At 39.1% G+C, this 24,909-nt stretch overlaps 1 protein-coding gene across 3 annotated transcripts in view; it reads right to left on the reverse strand.

The window, feature by feature from the left end:
- Positions 1-24,909, reverse strand: part of TRHDE (thyrotropin releasing hormone degrading enzyme) — a 358,131-nt gene that overhangs the window by 236,958 nt on the left and 96,264 nt on the right. For all 3 annotated transcript variants that reach the window (XM_046646029.1, XM_046646028.1, XM_046646030.1), the window contains exon 3: positions 17,461-17,587. In XM_046646029.1, coding sequence (XP_046501985.1) covers positions 17,461-17,587 — 127 coding nt within the window. The remainder of the gene's footprint in view (positions 1-17,460; positions 17,588-24,909) is intronic.

The following is a 24,909-nucleotide window of genomic DNA, read 5'->3' on the forward strand; positions in this document are numbered from 1 at the left end:
CAGCTACCATATTGGATTCATTCTGCTTGTGTACTGCAAACTCCCTTACAGCTAAGGCTTGTTTTACACTGCCGTCTCGCATTTCAAAGTCCATAAGTAGCAGCATCAAACTCCTCACAGACAATAATGAAAGATTTCAAGACTAAAAGGTGACCCTTTTCCCATTTGAAATCTCTCAAAAAATTTCAGTCTTCATTCTAGATCCCCCAGTGTCATGGTGGATAATTTTAAAACCCCCTCAAAATAGTTGATTTTATAATAATAATTCATTCTCAGAATTATTATACCATTTTTACATTAACTAGAAATTTTTTCTAAGGTTAGTTTTGCTTGGAACAACCTCTCAGTATCCAACCAGGTTGAATTTCACGGGGTTTGATGAGGACTCATCTCCTATAGTATACAAGAGAGCAAACAGAGTGCGCACAGCACACTCGGGTCACAGCAGCACATCTGCTTCTCCCCAAAAAATCAACAGAGAGCCCACGGGCTACAGCAAGGATTCTGGCCACCCTTCATCCTCTGAGAAATGCCAAAGGGGAGGGGATCCTGAGCATGATTACCACTCAAGGCTCCTGCACCTATGAAATGATATGGCATCAAGGGGGAACCACTGCATGTCTCTATGCGGAAACGTGAAAAGTTTCGAACTGGAGAAAGAACATTATCACAACTAGACTGGAACAAAGGACAGGAAAAAATGTACTTTGACTATTCACCTATAGAGCATTTTGCTTTAATTGACTTGTAGACACTTAATCTTAATTTACATAACTACCCCTCAGTCTTAGTTTCTTGAAATGAAACTATTTTGAAAAACCTTCTGATCTCAATAGAAGCTATTTTAGCTCTAAAGTTTATGGGAATGGTCACTTTTCTTTTAAAATTGCCTGATTGGTAGTGCTGCTGTCAGCAGCAGCCCCGGCCTTGACTTTAATGAACGTCCTCCCTTTCTCCAGGGCTGTGGATAGTTATGCAGCTGTAACTGACTTCAGCCTGACCAACAGCCAGCGAAGGAAGCAACTCACTCCCAGAAGAGGATCATTACAACCATTGTTTAGCTCTAAATACAGCTGCTGTATCTGAAAAATACAAAAAATAACAAATTATTTATCTTGCTACCCTAATTTCACAAAATCAAGAAAGAGAGAAAGAGACACAAAAGGATTGCTCCCTTTCACTGTAGCTTCACAGAAAAGCAAGCCCCAGGGGAAAAAAAAAAAAGAAAGCTCATAGTTTTTCGAAATGGTCACAATCTTCTAAACTGTAGTTGAGAGGAAGTCATGTCAAACTTTCATTTGAAGTCCTGCTGTAATGTAGCAAACCCTGTCAAGGATCTTTCAAAATGTATTCCGAATCTGCCCGCTTCTCAGCACCCCCACGGCTAACGCTGGTCTAGCACACCATTATTTCTCTGTTTAATGTAGGGGCTTCTCTTGCCTTGGTCCTCCTTGGCCCTCCTCCCACCCAACAGTCTGTTCTACACGAGGCAGCCAACATGATCCCTTAAAAATGTAAGTCACACAATACTGTGCCTACTCTGGGCTGAATTGTATCCCCCCACAATTAATATGCTAAAGCTCCGACTTCCCATGTGATGATATTTAGACATGGCGCCTTTGGGAGAGAGAGGTAATTAGGTGTAGATGAGGTCATAAGGGTAGGGCCTTTATAAGAAGAAACACCAGAAAGCTTTCTCTCTCCCTTTGCCATGTGAAAACAGAGCAAGAAAGTGGTTGTCCACAAGCCAGGAAGAGACCTCTCACCAGAACTCATCAGACCACAATGGCACCCTGATCTCAGACCTCCAACCTCCAGAACTGTGAGGAAATAAATTTCCATTGTTTAAGGCACACAATGTATGGTGTTTTGTTCTGCTGGCCCAAGCAGACTGAGGCAATGCCTCTGCTCAAAATAAAAGTGCAAATCTTTCAATGGCTGACAAACAGGATCCTTCCCTACTTGGCACAGTGACCTCGCAGATGTCATCTCACCTGCTCTCAGCCTCACTTCCTCTTCTCCAGGCATACTGGTCTCCTTGACATTTCTTCAACAAGTCAGACCCCCGCTCTTTAGGGTTCCCTCACTCTTTCAGATTTTGAGCCAAGTGTCACCATTTCAGCAAGGTGTTCCCTGACCATCCACCTTGTTTAAAACTGTACCCCTCCCACACCACTAACACTTCTGACACCTTCTTCTCTCGAGCAGCTATCACTCTCTCACATTATATATTGCTTTTATTGTTTGCCTCTCTCCCCTATTAAAATAAACGCCCAAAGAGAAAAGGAATTGTTGTCTCTTTTGTTAACTGTCGATTCTCCAGAACCTAATAGTGTCTAGTATATGGTGGATATTCAACAATGTGGTCAAATCCATGAACAAACATCTTCATTTCAAAGAACAACAAGAGGGAAAACAGCTGATAGATAGCTAGATGCTTATTTCATTTTCAGATTGCAAAATCACCCAAGCTGCAAAGCACAGCTTCTTAATAGCCTCACTCTAAGATTGTCATGATAATAAACCAAAAGCTCAGGTGTACTTCTAGGTATCAACTCACTTGTTTTCCACCAACAACTACATTTACATGGACCCTTAATGAGAAAGTGGCTACAACTATAGCTAATTCATCTTTCACTCCTTCCTCTTGTATTTACCAAAAAAAGAGTTTCCTTAACAGTTTATAAGGCACATCACCATTATTTCTTTGTTTATTCTGTTGAAAAGAAACCATATTTTATTTGATGCACAAAGCAGCCAAAGTTTTGCCTTCTCTCCCTCTCTGATGTGGTTAAGATGCTTGGAAGAAGAAGTTGGAGATGATTCACTCATTCGATAATAATTTATTGGGAGCCTGCTTGGGCCAACACTGTTCCAGGAGGGGGAATAGAGCACTGGACAAACAGACAAAAACGTCTGCTCTCATGGAGCTCATATTGGGGATGGGAGGAGACACATGACACATAAATAAGACATAAATAAAATACATACTGGGGGGATCATAAAAAGAGCTATGGAGAAAAGTAAATCAGGGAAGAGAGATGAGAAGAGATCAGCAAGGCTCTGGTTTAAATGGGGGTGGGGAGGGCAGCAAAGTAGACCTCACTGGAAAAGGTGATGTTTCAGCCATGCATGCATCAGAAAGAAAAGCGTTCTAGGCTGAGGGCAGAACAGTGCAAAGGCCCAGGGTTGGACATGCTGGTCTGCTGGAGAAACAGCAAAGAAGGTCCTGCTGCTGAAACAGTGAGAGTGAGCAGGGGAGGAGCGGAGGTGAGGCTGGAGCCGCAGCAGGAGCCGGAGCCTCAGGGTCGTGCGGGCCACAGGAAGAGCACTGGATTGCCCACTTCTCATGGGCTGTGGGGACATTTGAGCAAGAGAGCAACATCACCAGATAAGTGCAGTAGCCTGCCCAGAAACTCTGTAAATTTGGACCTCTCAGGTTCTTTCAGCACTTTAACTCCACATTTAACTCAGGTTTAACTCTCACCCCAGGCAAGAGACTGGTGGCTGGAAGGAGAGTAGTAACTGGGAAATGGTGAGAAACAGCAATTCTGGTTATATTTAGAATGTGGAATCCAAAGGACTTGTTGATAGTCTTGATGTGTAACATGAGAGACAAAGACTGCAACTCTAAGGTTTCCATCTAAACAGCTTCTGAAGGGATGAAGTTGTCTTTACTGAGATGGCAAAGACTGTCGAAGGAGCAAGATCATGGTTTAAGATCTGGGGCTCAAATCTGAACACGTTAATTTGAGGTAGTCATAGACATCAAAATGTAGATGTCAAATACTCAAGAGAGAGCACGGAGAACTGATGAGATGATGTCCTTGAGCGAGTGAAAGGGGTGGGATCAGGTGCACAGAGGAGCAGCTGTCTGTCCAGCACTGGAGCACTGCCCCTGGCTCCACAGTAACGTGAAAGAACAGGAGACTTCTTCAACGACGACATATGAAAACATCAGAAGCACTTATTTCCTAACTTGATAGCAAGTTTTAAGGGCCAAATGCCACTGCTGGAATATGTAAAACAATACCTTAGAGCCCTTTGTATAAATATGTCCTGATTAAGTTAAGCACTTTCTAAAATTGCAATTATTTTTAGGATAAGTAATTTTTCACAAAACCCCATTGAATTAGTGAAAATATACTTAAGAGTAAATCCAAAGTTGTGTGGGTCTGAAATTCTTAGAACTAGAAAAGGAGAGAGGAGTGGGGTTGACAAACTGAACATGTAACAGTATTGGCAATCTGGCAAAATCATAAAAACTTCTCTTCGACTGGACTTTAAGCTTCTAGCAGAAGAGGCCATTCTTTTTGTATCATTGCTAATAACAATGTACAGTCACTACTCAATAAATGCTTGTTGAATTAACTTGTTAATTGGGTTCTATTGTTGGTTTGTGTTGCATTGAATTCTCCACTCAGTGTACTTGTGGTTTGCAGTGCACAGCGGTAACCATCTCATGCACCATTCCCACTGAATTGCATTGTTTTTAATGATCTCTTTCTTCTTTACTGTTTGTTTATCTCTTTTGTTTTTGCACTAGTGACTAAATATTATAAACATTGAGTATCAGATATATGTTTTGTTTGTTAGTATAGTCCTGAAAGTGTATAGCACATAACAGCTGCAAAATAGCTAAACAAGAATAATTAAATGACCATATCATAGAATAATTAATGAAGGAGAAAAAGGCCTTGTTAAATGGTGTTAAGATAACTGTTAAATATTGAAGTAACTCTGCCCCTTTTTATAGGATTTGGTGCTGTTTTAGCACAAATGGTTGTAAAAGTGGAGGTTAGGAACATATCAAAAATAGTTCCCATTAAAAGAAATGATAACAACTCTTTTGGTTTATGAGAAAAACACCAGATGAAGAATTTTTCAGAAATAAATTACCTTCATAAAATACAGGGAGACTATACTTATTTGATTTCAAAAAGGGGGAAAGGATAGTCATTTGAAGAAACTTATTTCTCTACAGTACTTGGTAAATTAGAAGGCAAAGGACCACCTCACTGGATTCCCTAAGAATATACTAATAATGTTACTCCACGGAGTGTCCCTTATGTTTCCACCTCAGTTTCCACCAAGAAACTGTAGAATTAAGTAGTTCCAGTATAAGTTCAAATATTTTGAGATGTTCTGGTTGAAGGAAGTATCTTGGGAGTGAATTGACATTATACAGAATTAGACCAGACGATATAAAGAGCCTCCAGATTTCATTTTAAAAACCAGTGTTACTCGATCAGCAACATGGCAGAGTGAGCTCACCCGGGATTCTCTCCCCTCCAAATTACAACCAAAAAGAGCAACTGCTTTCCAATCAAAAACAAAATCCTAATAACAGAAACCATCAGAGACCCGCAGCAGCCAAACAACAAAGGGTGGAGAGGCTAGAGCCACCCTCAGAGGAGCTGGAATGGGGTAAGAGAGAACTTCATTCCCTCCCCTAGAGACTGGGATCACTGCCGGGGGTGAAGGAAGGAGCAGGGGAGGGACCGTGAGTCCACGGGATCATCCAGGACCCCCACCGCCCATGCAGCAGAAACCCTCTAATGGGGGAAAGCTTTCACATGGGGGACCCCATCACACCAGGGCGCTGGGAAACTGGAGAACAAGAGATGATTGGAATTCAGGTCTGAAAGCTTTCACATGGGGGACCCCATCACGCCAGGGCCCTGGGAAACTGGAGAGCAAGAGCTGATCAGAATCCAGGTCTGCACACAAGAGAAACTGCCCCTCCTCCCCCAACCCGCGCTACATGCGTCATGTAGCTGAATGTGGAAGGGCTCAGAATGGGCGCCTCTTGACCCCCATCTAGTGGGGACAGGCTGTAACCACAACCGAATAATAGCATCACGCGCAAAAGCCGCTCCTCTACCATCCAGCAATTTATAAAACCTCCAGTCCAAAAGGAAAACAATAAAAACACAGAAGTATGTCCTGAGGACTTGGAAATAGGTAAACTAAGTGAAAATGAGTTCAGAATAGCTATCATCAAAAAACTCAATGAGGTAAAGGGAAATATAGAGAAACAAGTTAATGAGTTCTGGAGTTACTTCACAAAAGAGATTGAAACTATAAAGAAGAATCAATCAGAAATACTAGAAATGGAAAATACAATGGATCAGATAAAACAATATACAGATTCCCTGAATGCCTGTGTAGACACCATAGAGGAGCAAATTAGCATAATTGAAGCTAGATAGGCTGAAGGGCTCCAGGCAGAGGAAGAAAGAGAAATAAGTCTTAAAAAAAACTGAGGAAAATCTCTGAGAAATAGCTGACTCAATGAGAAAATGCAACTTAAGAATAATGGGAATTCCTGAGGGCATGGAAAAGGTAAATGGAGCAGAAAGTGTGCTCAAAGAAATAATAGAAGAAAACTTCCCAAATCTAGGAATTGAGAGAGAAATGTGTGTGGAGGAAACTTCCAGATCTCCTATATTTGTCAATGTAAAAAGATCTACTGCAAGGAAGATAGTAGTAAAAATGGCAAAAATGAATGACAAAGAAAGAATACTCAGGGAAGTAAGGCAGAAGAAAATAACCTACAAAGGAACCCCTATCAGACTTTCAGTGGATTTCTCTACAGAAACGTTACAAGCTAGGAGAGATTGCAATGACATATTGAAAACTTTAAAGGATAAAAATCTTCAGCCAAAAATACTCTATTTGGCAGAAATATCCTTCAGATATGAGGGAGAAATTAAATCTTTTCCAGACAAACAAAAGTAAGGGACTTCATATCCACAAGACCTCCACTAGAAGAAATCCTCAAGAAGGCTCTCATACCTGAAAAAAGGAAAAAAGGAAGCAAGGCGTCAACAAAAGACAGAGTAGGGAGACAAACATATAGAATCAGATTAGGATAGCAAATATTCAACTATAGCATTAGGATAAAGGGAAGGAAATCACCAAAGCAAAGAAAGTCTTATCACTCTAACCACAAACTCACAACACAAGTTGGAATAAGAGATGAAAATAATAATTTAGGAGCAGAAGAGGAAAGGGACTGAATCCGTCTAGGCTAAGGAAGTAAGAGACCACGAGAAAATGGACTATGTTATACACGAGATTCTGAATACAATCTTCAGGGTAGCCACTAAACTAAAAAACAGAACAGACACACAAAAAATAAGTAGGGAAAAAGCTAAGAAACCCAGCATAAGAAATTGCAGAAGTCAATGGTAGGCTAAAACACACAGGATGAGAAACAAAGGAAACACAGGAAAACCAGAAAACAAGCAAGAGAATGACAGCATTAAGCCCCCATGCATCAATACTCACCCTCAATGTAAACGGATTGAACTCTCCAATAAAAAGATACAGAGTGGCAAAATGGATTAAAGAACAAGATCCAACAATTTGTTGCCTCCAGCAAACACACCTCAGCCCCAAGGAGAAACACAGGCTCAGAGTGAAGGGGTGGAAGACAATACCAAGCTAATAGCAAACAAAAGAAAGCAGGTGTCAGAATACTTATATCAGACAAAACAGACTTCAAGATAAGGCAGGTAAAGAGAGACACAGAGGGCCAATATAGGATGATAAAAGGACACTTCATGAAGAAGAAATAGCACTTATAAATATCTATGTACCCAACACAGGAGCACCAAAGTTCATAAAGCAACTATTAACAAACCTAAAAGAAGATATCAAAAATGACACAATAATAGTAGGGGACCTCAACACCCCACTCACATCAATGGACAGATCATCCAGACAGAAAATCAACAAAGAAACAATGGAGCTAAATGAAAAGCTCAAACAGTTGGACTTAATAGACATATATAGAACACTCCATCCAAAAACAGCAGAATATACATTCTTCTCAAGCACACATGGAACATTCTCAAGGATAGACCATATGTTGGGAAACAAGGCAAGCCTCTACAAATTTAAAAAAATTGAAATAATAGCAAGCATCTTCTCCAATCATAATGTTATAAAGCTAGAAATTAGTTACAAGAAAAAAGCTGAGAAAGGCACAAGGAAGTGGAAACTAAACAATATGCTATTGAACAAGCAATGGATCATTGGAGAAATTAAAGAAGAAATCAAAAAATACCTGGAGACAAATGAAAATGATAACATGCCATCCCAACTCATAAGTGACACAGCACAAGCTGTATTAAGAGGAAAATTCATCGCAATACAGATACATCTTAACAAACAAGAAAAATCCCAAGTAAGCAATCTTAAACTACACCAACTGAATTAGAGGAAGAAGAACCACCAAAGCCCAAAGTCAGCAGAAGGAGAGAAATAATAAAAATCAGAGAAGAAATAAATGCTATTGAAACCAAAAAAAGGCAGTAGAAAGGATCAATGAAACAAAGAGCTGGTTCTTTGAGAATATAAACAAAATTGACAAATCCCTAGCCAGACTTACAAAGAAAAAAAGAGAGAAAGCTCAAATAAACAAAATCACAAATGAAAGAGGAGAAATAACAACAGACTCCACAGAAATACAATGGATTATAAGAGAATACTATGAAAAACTGTATGCCAACAAAATGGATAACCTAGAGGAAATGGATAAATTCTTGGACTCCTACAATATCCCAAACCTGAGTCAAGAAGAAGCAGACAATCTGAACAGAACAATCACAAGGAAAGAGATTGAAACAGCAATCAAAAGCATCCCAAAGAAAAACCCCCAGGACCAGATGGCTTTCCCGGGGAATTCAACCAAACGTTCAGAGAGGATTTAATACCTATCTTTTTCAAGCTATTCCAAAAACTTAGGGAGGATGGAACAATTCCTAACACATTCTGAGGCCAACGTCATGCTGATACCAAAGCCTGACAAGGACAGCAAGAAAAAGAACTACAGGCCAAAATATCGCTGATGAACATAGATGCAAAAATTCTCAACAAAATTTTGGCAACCCAAATTCAGCAATTCATCAAAAGGATCATACATCATGATCAAGTGGGATTCATACCAGGGATACAGGGATGGTTCAACATGCGCAAATCAATCAACGTGATACACCACATCAACAAATTGGGGAATAAAAACCACTGATCATCTCAATAGATGTAGATAAAGCATTTGACAAGATCCAACAACCATTTATGATAAAAACTCTGAACAAAATGGGGATAGAAGGGAACTACCTCAACATGATAAAGGCCATATATGACAAACCCACAGACAACATCCATACTCCATGGGCAAAAACTGAGCGCCATCCCCCTGAAAACTGGAACGAGACACGGATGCCCTCTATCACCCCTCTTATTAAACATAGCACTGGAGGTTTTGGCCAGAGCAATTAGGCAAGAAAAAGGAATAAAAGTAATCCAAATAGGGAGGGAAGAAGTGAAACTCTCACTGTTTGCAGACGACATGATCTTATATACAGAAAACCCCAAAGAATCCATTGGAAAACTTTTAGAAATAATCAACAACTACAACAAAGTTGCAGGGTATAGAATCAACTTACATAAATCAGTATCATTTCTATACTCTAATAACAAACTAACAGAAAAAGAACTCAAAAACACAATACCATTCACAATCGCAACAAAAAGAATAAAATACCTTGGGGTGAATTTAACTAAGGAAGTGAAAGACTTATACAATGAAAACTGCAAGGATTTTCTGAAAGAAATGGATGATGACATAAAGAGATAGAAAAACATTCCATGTACATGGATTGGATGAATAAACACAGTTAAAATGTCCATTCTACCTAAAGCAATCTGCAGATTCAATGCAATCCCAATCAGAATCCCAATAACATTCTTTACAGAAATAAAACTAATAATCCTAAAACTCATATGGGGCAACAAAAGACCCCAAATTGCTAAAGCAATCCTGAGAAAGAACAACAAAGCTGGAGGCATCAAAATCTCTGCCTTCAAAACATACTACAAAGCTACAGTAATCAAAACAGCATGGTACTGGTACAAAAACAGGTGCACAGATCAATGGAACAGAAGTGAAAGCCCAGAAATAAAACCACACATCTATGGACAGCTAATCTTCGACAAAGGAGCTGAGGGCCTACAATGGAGAGAAGAAAGTCTTTTCAACAAATGGTGCTGGGAAAACTGGAAAGCCACATGTAAAAGAATGAAAATCGACCATTCTTTCTCACCATTCACCAAAATAAACTCAAAATGGATCAAAGACCTAAAAGTAAGACCTGAAACCATAAGCCTTCTAGAAGAAAATGTAGGCAGTACACTCTTTGACGTCAGTATTAAAAGGATCTTTTCAGACACCATGTCTTCTCAGACAAGGGAAACAATAGAAAGAATAAACAAATGGGACCTCATCAGACTAAAGAGCTTCTTCAAGGCAAAGGAGAACAGGATTGAAACAAAAAAACAACCCACTAACTGGGAAAAAATATTTGCCAAGTCATACATCCGACAAAGGCTTAATATCCATAATATATAAAGAACTCACACAACTCAACAACAGATAATCAAACAACCTGATCAAAAAATGGGCGTGACAGACACTTCTCCAAAGTAGATATATGGTCAATAGGCACATGAAAAGATGTTCATCACTGATAACCAGGGAAATTCAAATCAAAACTATACTAAGATATGACCTTACACCCATTAGGATGACAAAAATAACCAAAACAAAAAGTAGCAAATGTTGGAGAGGTTGTGGAGAAAAAGGAACCCTCATACACTGCTGGTGGGAATGCAAACTGGTACAGCCACTATGGAAAACAGTATAGAGATTCCTCAAAAACTTAAAAATAGAACTACCATACGATCCAGCTATCCCACTACTGGGTATCTATACAAAAAGCTTGAGGTCAGCAAAAACCAAACTGTTTTTGTACTGTGCACCCGAATGTTTATTGCAGCATTATTTACAATCGCCAAAATGTGGAAGCAACCTAAGTGCCCATCAATAGATGATTGGATAAAGAAGATATGGTATATATATACAATGGAATACTACTCAGCCATAAAAGTAACAACATTGTCCCATTTGCAGCACCATGGATGGACCTTGAGGGAATTATGTTAAGTGAAATAAGCCACATAGAGAACAACAATCTCTATATGACTCCACTCATATGCGGAATTTAAAAATGTAGGCAAAGAGAACAGACTAGTGGCTACCAGGAGAAGGGTGGGGTGGGGGGTGGGCACAAAGGGTGAAGGGGTGACCTACAACATGACTGACAGACAATAATGTACAACTGAAATTTCACAAGATTGTAACCTATCATTAACTCAACAATAAAAAAAAAAACAGTGTTACTCCTTAGGGCCATCAACAAAACACATGCACAGTACGCAGTATTTACCGAATCAAAAGGAAGGTAGAAAAAGTCATACTTAAAAAAATAAATCTCAAATAATAACTCAAGTTTGAGATGCATAATTAAGAGAGGAATAGTATTATATAATTATCACCTCAAATTAAAAACAGCAAATATATCCACTGTTCAAAGAAAAAAGATACATAACCACAAAGAGTGAAAGGTTTAGCAGTGAATACAAATATTTCATCAAAGAAAAAACTCCAAAGCTTTACTACTTGCAGATAGCAAATTGTCATTATCATCACCATCATCACCACCACAATAAAGAAATGGATACACCTGTTAGAGCTTCAATGAAACTCAATCATTCAAACTAGCCTCTCCTATTTATGACCTCCAATAGGGCAATCTGTCCTATAACTTATCTGTTCCATTCTGGAAAAGTAGACTCCATCAACACAATATATAGAGCCTACAGTATCTATGGACTTTCCCTACTACACAGTTCTCACAATGACTTCTCCCCTTTCTTCTCCACCCCCGATTACATTTGTTTATTTTTTCAGGATTCAGGTAAAGATAAGGCTTCCTTTTTATGTGCATTTCATGCTTACTTCATTGTGCAATGATCCCATATTCTTAATGTGGTACTGTATTTTTGTCATACAAAATTTTGGTACCTGATTATATTCCGTATTGTGTGTTTCTAATCCATCCATTCCTGTAAATATTGTATTCTGTCCTCAACAAAACCACAATCTCCTTGAGGCCAGAAATTCTTGTTACAAAATATCCGTGCTCCCTCTACAATCACAGCACTGTGCCAGGGAGGTACCAAATTCTTCATAAAAGCATGGTGTCCTGAGAAGAAGCAATCAGTAAACTCCTTTTCAAAGCTTATCGATTTACAAATTACAAAGTAGCAGCAAAAGGAAACTGAAAACTATGTGCCATAATTAACTGAAATCTAAACAGGATGAATAACAAAAGATTCCAATACAATTTTGAACCACTTTATCTGCCACCTAATTAACTTAGAAAACATCTATGATGAAAAAACATTTGAAATAAATACATCTTCTGGTTGATGAAATTATGAGTTCTAAGACATGCACTTCTTTATTTTTTTTGCTTCCAAATTTTCCACAAGGACCATATATTAGGTTTAACATCAACGTGAAATTAACACAAATAGTGATTATGTTCTCTCTCTAACAATAAGATAGCCCAGTTTATTAAGGTGACATATTTTAATCTCTGAATTTTCAAAATTTCTAAAATCTGTTTCAGCAGAATCCTAGTCCTCTGGAGCCAGACAGACTGGGTTTGAATTATAAATCCACTAATTCCTTCTGTGTGATCTGAGTACATTACTTAGTCACTTAATGCCTACTTTCCCCACCCAGAAAATGAGAAAATAACAGCTACTACCTCAAAAGGCAATGAAAAAGATTGAATGGGTTAGGATATACAAAGCCCTTAAGAGTGGCCAAAATTTAGTAAACACAAACACATTTGTTTTTAAAGTTGCGGGCAATACGTTTTTGGGATAAGAGGACAGACAATTCTTTTACATCTACAACCACCTTCTTTTAAAGTAAAGAACCTCCATGCCCCTGAGAGTCCTCGTGAAATTAGGGCGTGGAGCCATGGGAAGGACACTGCACTCCATCAGGTAGACCCATACCTCTCATCACAGCTCAGCACCAAGAAAGAGAAAGCATCGACAAACCTCATACCAATAATTTTAATTACCTAATTTAGAGATTTAAAAACAAATCCTTGCACAGTATACACTGGCTGCCTATTTTGGTTTAAAAATGTTAAAGGAATATCCTTGTGCAACAGGAGAATAAATTGTTGTCCTAACAGCAAGTATCAGAATTCCTGCTCCGGAACTATTCTGATAAACTACCCTCAAAGATGAGCTGACATGAGGTGATGCCACTGTAGAGAGAGTTAAACTACTCAGCATGAGAAATGAGAAAGAACTTGAGAAGAAAAGAGAGAAGATATTGCAGAGTTTGTGACAGAATGGCAAAGTGACTTTTAAGAAAAGGAGAATCCAATATTACATTTTAAGGGTTTGTTTTGTTTTGTTGCCATGTAACATCCTGGCATTCACATATACCCACATCCCATCCAAAGCGTCCCGTAAAGTCAGGTCAATTGGTGGAGAGTTTTCTTATTTATTTGTTTCAGTTTTTGGTTTTCTAATGCAAATCAAAGAAAGAGGCAAGTCCCACATCTTCCTTGACATGGTTTGGCACAGGGACAGACCTGTGAGGTAAGGCTGCTATCAGTTCAAGCTCTCATGCAGAGGCGCACTATGAGAATACAAACATTTCTCCCTCTCCCCGTATTCCCTGAACGCTGCCCACGGGGCATTTTCAGAAATGCTGATCCGTTCTCTATACTCACACAGACTCTAGTCACTATATCCACTCCCCAGTTCTGCCCCCACTTGCTTTGGAACACACCCATCCAGCTTTGTCCTGAAACTGCTCTTGTCAAGGCCACTAGTGACCTTCACATGCCTAGCACCCAGAAATGATCAGTTCTCAGTCCTCATCTAACTGGACTTACCACAATTTATCATCTGCTATACTTTGAAATACTTTCTTCACTAGATACCTGGAACACCACATATTCTGTACCTGTTTACTTAGTGTCTCAACCAGTTGCTCCTTCTCAGTAGCCTTGACTGGCTCCTAATCTCTCTAACCTCTGAACACTGGATCAGTCGCTCCCTGTATCTATTATTTTTTTAATCTTCTCTCAAAACCCTGCTGATCCCATCCAGCCTCATAGCTTTATATATCATAATGCTGGCAAATGGATATCTCTTGCCAGATTACTCACTCAAACTCTATATTTATAAATTCAGCTGTCTATTTGAATTTCTTACAGACATCACAGTGCCACCTAAATGTTTAATAGACAGGTCAGCATCAAAAAGTATCTCCTTCCACAATCTTTCTGTGTCAGTAAACAGCAACTCCATTCTTCAGATTCTCAGGCCAAAAATCTTGGAGTCGCCCTTGGTGCTTCTTGTTCTCTCACATCCCAAATCTTGTTCATCAGCAAATTTTTGTCTCTACTTTCAATACGTGTCCAGAATTGGACCATTCCAACTACCTCACTATTAACATCCTAGCCCAAACAACCATCATATTTTGCCTGAATTTTTCCATAGACTCTTAACTGGTTTTCATGCCTCTGCCCTTTCCCCTACATCAGGATCTCTCAATCTCAGCACTACTGACATTTTGGGCTAGATAACTGCGGTGAGGGCTACCATGCGCATTGTAGGATATTTAGCAGTATCCCTGGCCTCTATCCACTAAACACCGGGAGCAAACAGTCCACCAATCCCCCTTGAGTAGCAACAAACAAAATTGTCCCCAGATATTTCCAAATGCCTCTGAGGTTGAAAATCAACCCTTGATTGAGAACCACTGCCCTACAATGTATTCAACCTAGCCACAAAAATAACCCTTTTATAACAGAAAACGGATTATGTAATACCTCTGCTCAAAATTGACCAATAGATTTCCACTTAACCCAGAAAAAAAACAATAGCCAAAGTTCTTCCCAGAGCCTGCTGGCTCCACATGATCTGTCAGCCACCCACTACTCTTTGACCTCATCTATCTCACCCCCTTCACTCACTCTGCTCCAGTCATGCTCGACTCTTTACTGTTCCTCAAATATGCCAACTAAACCCCCACCTCAAAGTCTGGGCACTTGATTCCCTCTGCCTGCAGTTCTTGCCGGATGATATCCACTTGGCTTACTCTACTCCCTTAAGTTTGTTGCTCAAAAGTCAGCTTCCCAATGAAGTCTTCCATATTCACCTATTTAAAATATTCAGCCCCCTGCCACACCCCATCTGTCCCACACACTTCCTATCCCTCTGTTCTAGATTTATTTTTAATGGTACTTATCTCCATTTGATACACTATACGTGTTACTAATTTCTTTAACGTCTCTCTCTAACAAAATGTAAGCCCCAAGAGGAGAGGGATTTTTGCCTTTTTATTCACTGTTGTATCCCCATCACATAGAAAAGTGCCCAAAGAAGGCACTTAATAAATGCTCATTAAATAAATGAGAGAAGGAAGGAAGAAAGGGAGAGAGGGAGAGAGGAGAAGGAAGGAGGGTGGAAGGAAGGATAGAATGGTCTTGGAAACCATCTTAGATGATCTGAAGAGACAAGACAGGTGCAGCTGATATCTAGGATAATCCACCTTCACCATTATCAAGACTGAGTTGGTTTCCATAGAATTTATTTAAAATATGATTCATAATGTACAATGGAAAGTAAGGACTTGTCAAAATGCTTCTGTGCTCAGGAATTTCTATGTGGGGGGTATTTAGAAAACATAGTTTTAAATCCATTAACATTTAGATCCACGTATCTACAGAAATATAAAATAACTAGAACTTTAAGAGAAATTTTACGAAGTACAACAGGCTGTGGTAACTCCCTTAGATACATAAAAAGCAGTGCGCTGGGCTAAGTCAAATTATTCAGTTGTATACACTGTAAGGCAGATTAACAAGCAATCGTAGCAGAGAATACAGCTCTTTCCACAGATGAAAGCCTGCATGGCTCAGCTGTGAGCCAAACAGGAACAGAGGAGCTTCCCGCTGCCCGCTGCCAGTCACAGGGAGCCCCCTGACGTTCCAAATTGAGTTCTTCTACTAAGTACTGGTCTGAAGGGGACAAGGATCCACATTTCATTTCTCTTGCTGAACTTGCAACATAAGCACTCGTGAATTTTACATTAGGGTCAAGCTGGGAAGGTCCCAGTCAGTTTACCTGGAGTACAGAACAATGTTACCTCCCATGCAAATGAGGTCAGATAGTCCTTCCTGCCTTGGATGCCTACTAGGGAGATTTCAGTGTAACAGATTCTGATAGGGAAGCTGCTATAGAGGGGGAAAGAAAGAAAGAAGACAGAACAAAACAAAACATAGATCCTATCTGAAATAAAATTTTGTTTCGAAATTTGAAATAAAATCTGATGGATCCTAAAAGAATATATTAAAAAAAAAGACCTCAGAACATTGTAATATCACTCATTAAAATTGTATGCCACACCCATTGATAACAACATCAGCCATCCTATCTACTTTTTGAATGACTTGGTGTAAGACCAATGAAGCTGCACGGCAAGCAGGTGCTTTAACAAAACAGAGCCAGCCCTCCAGAGAGGAGAGCCTGCAGCGCACACACTGACACGTGTGACCAGGTCAGCACTTGATTCTCTCCAATGAACAGGAATTGTATGTGGCTGCTGATCAAAAATGCTCTTGGGCAGGACAAAGGCTGGGGAGAAGGGACGGAGAACAAAGGACTGCTGTGATGCAATATTTCAAAACAGGATTTCTGAGAAGGAAAAATAACTTCAGCATTTCTAATGGGTGTATGTATCTTTTTAACTTCCTGGAAATTCATAGTTTATTCCCCTGCAAAAGCAGCAGCTTCTTTCAAATTAGGATAACAAAATTCATTCATATATTCATTCAACAAACAACGATTCAACATATTCTCTTTGTAAAAAGAAGAAATGGAAGAATATTCATGGTGAACACAATCTCCATCATTATAGTTTCCCCTCCCTCTTGATTTTATCCTATTTACTATGTGCATTGGAATTATGACTGAACAAAAGTAATCTAAGGGATAACTAATATGTTGAAGTCCGACATCTGAGAATTAGGATAGAGAAACAAATCAATGAGCACCTTCTCAGGGTAAAATAACAAATAGTCTGGGAGTCATCAAGACCTAGCTTGAAACCCCAGCTCCTTCACTTACTGGCTGTCTGAACAGACGGAAGACTCCCTGGGTCTCAACGTCCGCATGTGCAAAATGTCCTGACAGTACTTACCCACATATCAGCTGTGAGGATTAAGCAAGATGTTGGCCAGTACCCTCCACAGAATGTATTCAACAAATTACAGCTATTTAGGTTAGCTTTTGGAATCCTAAACTTACATAAAGCACTTTTTGCTAAGACTTCAGAAACACTAAATTGTATTTTATCTCTTCGGAATAAATTATTTTTCGTGCTCATCTTCTCTAAAAATTTAACCGCTGGAATTTTCATGCTTCTGGATGTCTCAAATAAACACACGAAGAAGAAATTCCACCTTCAAGGAGCTCTTCCAATAAAATAACCAAGAAAATTCTTACCTAGTTTTGGCAAGGAATAGGGCACTTTAAAGTAGTCTTCATAAAATTCTATTAACCTCTTTGTTATATGCAGAGCATAGTCCCCGGATCCTCTTCTGATAGCATCGGGTCTTGCATATAATCGGACCTAATTAAAAATAGAGAGAGAAGTGACTTTAGCCTCTTGGTACTCAATTTTATCTTCTCTGCATATTTGAATCTACCCAAATCACTTCAAATACTACAAAACTTAAACAGTATTCTTGTACATATATCAAAGCATAGTATGCTGAAAGAACCAAACTTAAACAATTAAAGTAACCAAGTTGAGCAAGTTTTCCTCGCTTTACGAGATGACATAGAGAAGATTTATACACCTCGCATCAAAATAAATATTCAAAGTTATCACTTACATGTGCTTGCCAGAGATATGAAGGCATAGTGGATTAGTATAATGGTCCCCTGACTACGCTGAAAATAGGCAGGATATGGTGGCTCGGCAGGAGAGAAAATTCATGGTTTGTTAAAGACACGTTGCATCAAGCTTTGGAAGTATTATCACGCTGAACAAAAATATAATTTATGCTTCCTTCCTTTCTTTGGAACCAACTGTCCTTCTTCCCAACATGCAAAGTAGGAATAGAAAACTTTTCCTGTTCATAAACAAATTGCCATTACAGAAGGCCATCTGCAACTTCTCCCGGCTTTAAAACTAGGTGAAGTAATTCATATTTCTAACACAATCCAGATACTTAATATTGATTTTTAAATCAAGCATTGTATATTATCTATTTCCTGGCCAAAAAGAAGCCTGAGGCAAACAACATAAAACTGAACAAAACTAACAATTGTACAGAAAAGGTTAAAATGGGATTAGTTTTCATAAAGGTTTCATAAAGCTTTCCAGCATCTTTCTTCCCAATGGTTAAAACTGTTTCACAGATGTGAGGTCTCTAATCCTCACACCAATTCTGAGAATAAGAAATAGGCATTTCGTGGAGCAGCGGAGAACACAGCAGCCCGGGAGCTGGTGTTAGTCCTGTTCTGCCACTAACCAAGCTGGGTGATACTGAACAAAGTACTTAACCTCTTTGGGTCTCAAATGTTCTCATCTATAAAATGAAGTTGTTGGCTACCAGCTCATTGCTAAAGTGCATTTCAGTTCTAAAACACATTACTCTCAATCCCATTTTACCGATAAAGGAGTTTGTGTTCTTTTAAAATCACTAAAAAAAAACGGTTTACTCGGTATGTGGAAATGGATATTTATACTCAACAGGAAGACAAAAGAAAGATGCACTCAATCATGTAAAAATTGATTATACAATTAACTCTGTATTATCCTTCCTTAAGAGGAGATAACAGAGATACGGATAATTAAAAAGAGTAGACGGTTAAGGGAATGCATTCTGATTTTATGTTAGAAAGACCTGTAATTCAATAAGATATTTACTAAATTCAATAACAATTATTTACTGAAATTGTGAAACTGCTTCCCACCGAACAACCGAATCAAATATCAAATTTAATTCACCATCACCTATGGTTTTGGTTGGCAGAATATAAAACGAAGACCTATCAGGAGACACCACCTGCAACAGCAGAACTTCACATCCTTAGAAAGACAGCAGCTATGATTCCCTGCCCCTGACATCAACTGCTTATAAACATGCAACATCTTAGGTAAAGTTCCCAAGAAGCAGACCCCAAAGAAAGCGCAAGTATTCAAGTGATTTACTAAGGAAGCATCCTTAGGAGAAACCCACAAGGGAGCAAGAGAAGCAAGAGAAGGGAGGATAATAAGCCAAGCAAGGGTACAGTTTCAGGTGAAGTCCTGGCCTCAGCCTGACTCTGCAGGGAGCTCTGGAGTGTAAGCTGCACTGGTGAGTTTGCACTGCCTTGAGGCACGAGAGCTAGACTCCCATACTCCTGCACCTCGGTCATTGGATATTGGTTACCAAGGAGAAGACATAAAATCCCAGGCACTTCTTGTTCTTGCAGCATCTGGGTGATGTAGCTCCAGTGGCCCAAGGACAGACTTTGGAGGAGATTTCAGGTATGAGCTGTTAGGAGCAAAGCAGTGAGAGCCAGGGGATAGGTATGCCAAACAGGGAAGACGACCTGCTCTGCATGCCAACAGCATGCACCACAGACAGTAATCACTCATTCATGCATTCAGTCATACAACAATATTTATTTAGCATTTGCTTTGCAACAGGGCCTGGACTTAACTTAGTGATGAAGAAGACACGTTCTCTAACCAAAGAAAAAAGCAAGGAAGATGTAAGCCCCATTCTCAAAGACCTTCCCAGTTATTAGGTAAGTTAGATAATAATAACAGATAATGATACATGCCATATGAATGGCAAACTGTAAATGGCACAATGGATACTGAGGAGAAGAGATGGTTTGCAGAAGGTTCAAGGTGAAGTAAATAGTAAATTCATGTTAAAACCATAACCAGGATCCCTGCAAAATGATGCAGCAAAAGGTCATTGATTTTACTCCTAGGAACCATCATTGATCATTCCTATCAAACAACTCCACCAGTCAGTCAAGCTATCTGGAGGCCCAGACAAGAGAAACACTATTAAATCCATCTGGTTGTCAAGATTTGATGGAAATGATCCAATCTGAGTAAGAAGATAAAACATACACGTGCTTAGCACAGTGTCTTCATTTGTTCATTTGAACATTTATTGCACACCTGCTGTGTGCCAGGCATTGAACTAGAGAATAGAAATAGAACAATAAAAATTCCTACCACAAAATCAAGAGGGCATTTACTCTTACTGCTCTTAAGAGGTTCACAATGTGTGGAAAACAAACACATCAACAACAAAATAAAATGTGAGAAATGTAACAGTGTGCTCTGCCTTCACTCCCATCACAAAGGATGAACTGACTGAGTTCCTGTCTGCAGCCAAGCCTTCCACATTCCAGCCCCTCTTGCCATTTCAAAGACATCATTCTCAAAATTCTCCCCTTTATCTCCTATATCACCAATTTATGCTTCCAAACTGGATCATTTTCGGAAGCAAACAAATACTCTGTATTGTTTCCTATGATTAAAAAAAAAATCTTTTGTTTACTGCAGGTCCTCCAGCTATGGTTCTAGCAAGGCTCCTTGAAAGAGTTTTCTATATAGTTTGGATTAACATATAAGTTAACATCCAATCTACAACACTTTTAGAATGAAAAGGAGTACTTACACACTGAGACAATAGGTATAATTAGGGTGGTTGCCCGTTTATGCTCCTATTTTTCCTCTCTCTTGAGCTCACTGCAACAAGCCTTTTTCATTCTCATGACTCTACCAGACTGTTCTCATCAGCATCGCTAATGACTCCAGGATCCCAAATCTAGCAGTCAGTTTCCAGTCCTCAACATGTTTAACCTATCAGCAGCATTTGTCACAGCTGCTCATTTCGCTCCTTCAAACGCTGTCTTCACTTGGCTTCCATCTTATTTTTCCTTCTAGCTGGTTGACCACCCCGTCCTGCCTCAGTCTCCTAGCTGATTCCGTCTCATCTTTCCCACTTTTTAATGTTGGAGGGTCCCAGTTTCCAAACCATACAGGTCTTCACTTCTCTGTCTATACTCAGTCCTTTGGTGATAACATCTAGTCTCCTGGTTATAAACATCATTTAGATACTGAAAACCTACCCCATAATTCTAGACTTCTAGATTCATTAATCCAACTGCACACTGGACAGCTCCAATTAGATATCTAACAAATTTTAACGTCTAAAAGTAAACTCCTGATAACACACACACATCTGCTCCTCCTAAAGTTTTCCATCTGGCTGCCCAAGCCCAATGTCTCAACAGTGTCCTTGTTTTCTCTCACACTCCATGTTCAAATGGTCATGAAATCCTTATGGCTCTACCTTAAAAATATATCCATACTCAACCACTTCTCAGAACCCCTTCACTACCACCCTGCGCCATGCTTCCTTCACTTCTTGCCTGGATGTGTGCTCTAGTTTCCTCCTGAGGTCTTCCTCCCTTCAGTTTGTTCTCTACAAAGAAACCAAAACGTCCCTGTTAAAAGTGAATGTCAAATCATATCACTCTTCTGCTTTTCCTCCTCCAGTGGTTTCCCACCTCATTCACAGTAAAAGCCCAAGTTTTTACAAGGATCCCAATATCCCTATAAAAACTGAGTCCTCTTCAGCTCTCTAGCCTCATTTCCTACTACTTTGCTCCACGCAAATCCTCACTTCATTCCTACACCGGCTTCCTGGGCATTCCTCCAATGCGCTAGAGCGATTCTCCCTTCAAAGCTTTTGAGTTTTCCCCTAGATATCACCATGGCTTGTTCCCTCTACTCCTTTAGATACTTTCCCAAACACTTCTTCTTTCTGAGACGTTTTCCCTCCCACCCCAGGACTCTCTATCCTCCTTGCTTGCTTTATTGTTTCCTGTAATATTTATCACCATTTAACAAAGGATATATTTTACTTACTCATTATGCTGCTTGCTGCCTTTTTCCCAAGAATGTAACTTGTATGAGGGAAAAGATTTTTATCTATTAGTTCTAACCATAGGAAAGTGCCATTTTGGTAGGTCAAATATTTTATTCAATTTGCCTCTCAAGTGCCTGGTATATAATAGGCAGTCAATAAATTTGTGATGAATGAATGAATGACTTTCATAGGTAGGTGCAGATCCTAAGGGAGCATATGATAGCAACCCTTTGATAAGACTGGGTTCTCAGGGGATAAGGGGTTTCAGCTAAGTCTTGAAGGATAAGCTAGCTGGGTGTAGTAAACTACCAAGTGGATGATATCCCAGACCAAAGTAACATTATGTGCTCAGGCAACAATGCTGACTAAATAATAAGTGATTTTAAAGGTGATAGTAAATATTACGACTTAATTCTAATAGTGGAAGTAAGTCACTGGAGGATATTAAGCTTATTTCAGAAAGATCACATCAGTGACCTATATCAAGGTGAACTGAGGTATGGGGGACTGCTTGTTAAGTCTTTCCATGCAGAAACAAAATTATAAAAGTGAAGAGGTATATTCTGAGAGGTGAGACTAGAGAAGTAAAGGAAGCTTCAAACCATTTTAAAGAAGGCCTTATAGACCAAATTGTAGAAGATTAATTTAATACTTTGGGCACAGGCAAGTCATTTAAAAATTTTAAGACACAGAATGACATGATCAGAAGTATGTTTTAACAGATTACATCAGCTGCAGTGTAGGTGATGGATTAGGAGGAAATAGGAGCAAATAAAAGGAAGTGAGTCTGACGGCTGCAGAAGCCCAAGTGACAGATGATGGTGGTTTGGACTAGAGAGACAGCAAGGAAGTAGAGAAATGGATGGGTTTATTCAACTGGTACTAACAGTCTATTGAACAAGTCCTTCAGTTACCAAGTAAAGCCAAGTGTAGTCACATTCTCACTTAAGAGCAATCGTTCACCTTATCTGTGCCTGTCTCACTCCAGTGCCCCACTGGAACAAGTGAGACCTAGTTGAAGGAGAGGGGAAAAAGCTCAAAATATTTCACAAACAGGTTAATTCCTATGTGGTTAATCAAGCATTTGCTGTATAATAACTTACTTTATACTGTGAAAAAATGGTTGTTTTCTTTTTGTAGAGTAACTAGGTTCTACTTAATCATAACATAGAAATTGAATCTTCATAAACACAGTTAGCACTCAAAAGCAATGAAATATAGTTTTATTACACCTGCTTATTTGCATTTTCTGACACTCCATGATAAGAGCACAGCTCCGAAAATGTAAATTGCTTACCAGGCTTTATCTCTCCCTCTGCATAGATTCTTCCAACAACCAGTATAAACCAAACTGCCCGTTTACTCCAGTGGAAAAGACGTTACAGTAGGAACTGCTCACGGGGCTGTGAGACTCAGCTGCCTCAGTAACTGCTTCTGTCACCTTGTGAAAGTCACTCAACTTCTCTGGGTCTCAGCTCACAGTTCCTTCCAGGGCTAACAGTTTATCATCATCTACGTATCATATTATGCCTGAGAGATTGGTTCAGCATACTAATTTGTCTAAATTCTTCTCATCTAGTCCTCACTTATTTTAAGAAGAAAATAATCTTGTACATAGGTTTACTATCTTCACGTAGTTTTACTCCTCTGCATTTCTCACTTTCCTTGAAAGTACATACCTGCTCACCTATCATTCTCCATCCTTTCCTCTTGAGTGTTCCTCCTTTTTTTCCCATTAACTGCCCATGAACTTGGTACTGATAAGACAGAAATAACTGTAGTGATCGAAATGTAATAGAAGCAGCTGGCTTTGGAAGAACGTCCTTATGGTACCAGCCCTGTGGTAACTCTCTGTGCTCTTAGGGAAGGAGAGACGGTATTGCTGTCAGACATTTGCCATTGTTAGGATAGAATATTCTTCGGAAGGGAGTCATAATGGAAGGGAAATTTAGATAAATTCAAATTGACTTTGTCTCTGAGAGCTGTGCAATTTAGATTAGGAACATCAAAGACTGTTCAAGAATTTCATCAATGGGACAGATACGCCTTCAGTTATAATTTAATGAGCATCTGTTAATGGTCAGGCCACTCTTCACGTGCTAGGTGTCCAAAGGTAAGCAAAAGAGATAGGGTCTCTTCCTTCAAGGAACTTACGGTCCAGTGGGGAGACCCAGCAACAAAGTCTTCCAATGGAAACTAACACAATGGACCGAATTCACACTGGCTCTTCGGAGAAGTCCTCTCCACAGGACGGTGACTTAGTGACACAGGAACAGAGCGTCACCACAATAAAGAGAAGTAAGCAGTTATTCACATTCCTACGTACTATGCTCTGCCTTTCATTGTACTAAAGATTTCAACGGAGAGGTAAAAATATATATAAAATTGTAATATAATGCAAAAAGTGTAAGCAAACACATGCCATTTTCAGAAATATTATAAAATCTTATACTAAATAATTTTGGGAGGCTTTCTTTTAATAACTTAAAATGCTTCACAGATTTTCTTATTTATCTTTATAAAATACCTGTAGAATAAGTATGAGGTTTGCAGTAAATTCTGATTTTAGATGAAGAATTTGAAGAGATTTTCTATAGCCATTTAGTCATTTTAAGACAGTGAAACTAAATCTCTGTCTAAAGCCTTTCTTCTAGACTATTTTAATTATTTGTTGTGTTAAAAGTGAATTGTACTAGTTGCTATATAATTACATGAAGCAGTATGTAGTTGCATCACATAACAATGAAAAAAGAAACATTTACCACAGTAGTGCACCTGTTAAATAAAGACTTGAATAACATTTTCTCTGATTTGACATTTATAATTTGGTACAGTAAGTTAAATAAACCTCCTGGCTTGCCAGAGTTATTATCTGAGAAAATTTTACACCGCAGGAGTACATTAGTAACTTTGGAAGACACAGAAATTATTTCAGGTCTTTAAAATATCACTATAATAACAATAATAAGTTTACTTTTCTTTTTGCCTAACTGAAAGCTCA

This window comes from Equus quagga, chromosome 19 (assembly GCF_021613505.1).
Source record: "Equus quagga isolate Etosha38 chromosome 19, UCLA_HA_Equagga_1.0, whole genome shotgun sequence".
NCBI lineage: Eukaryota > Metazoa > Chordata > Mammalia > Perissodactyla > Equidae > Equus > Equus quagga.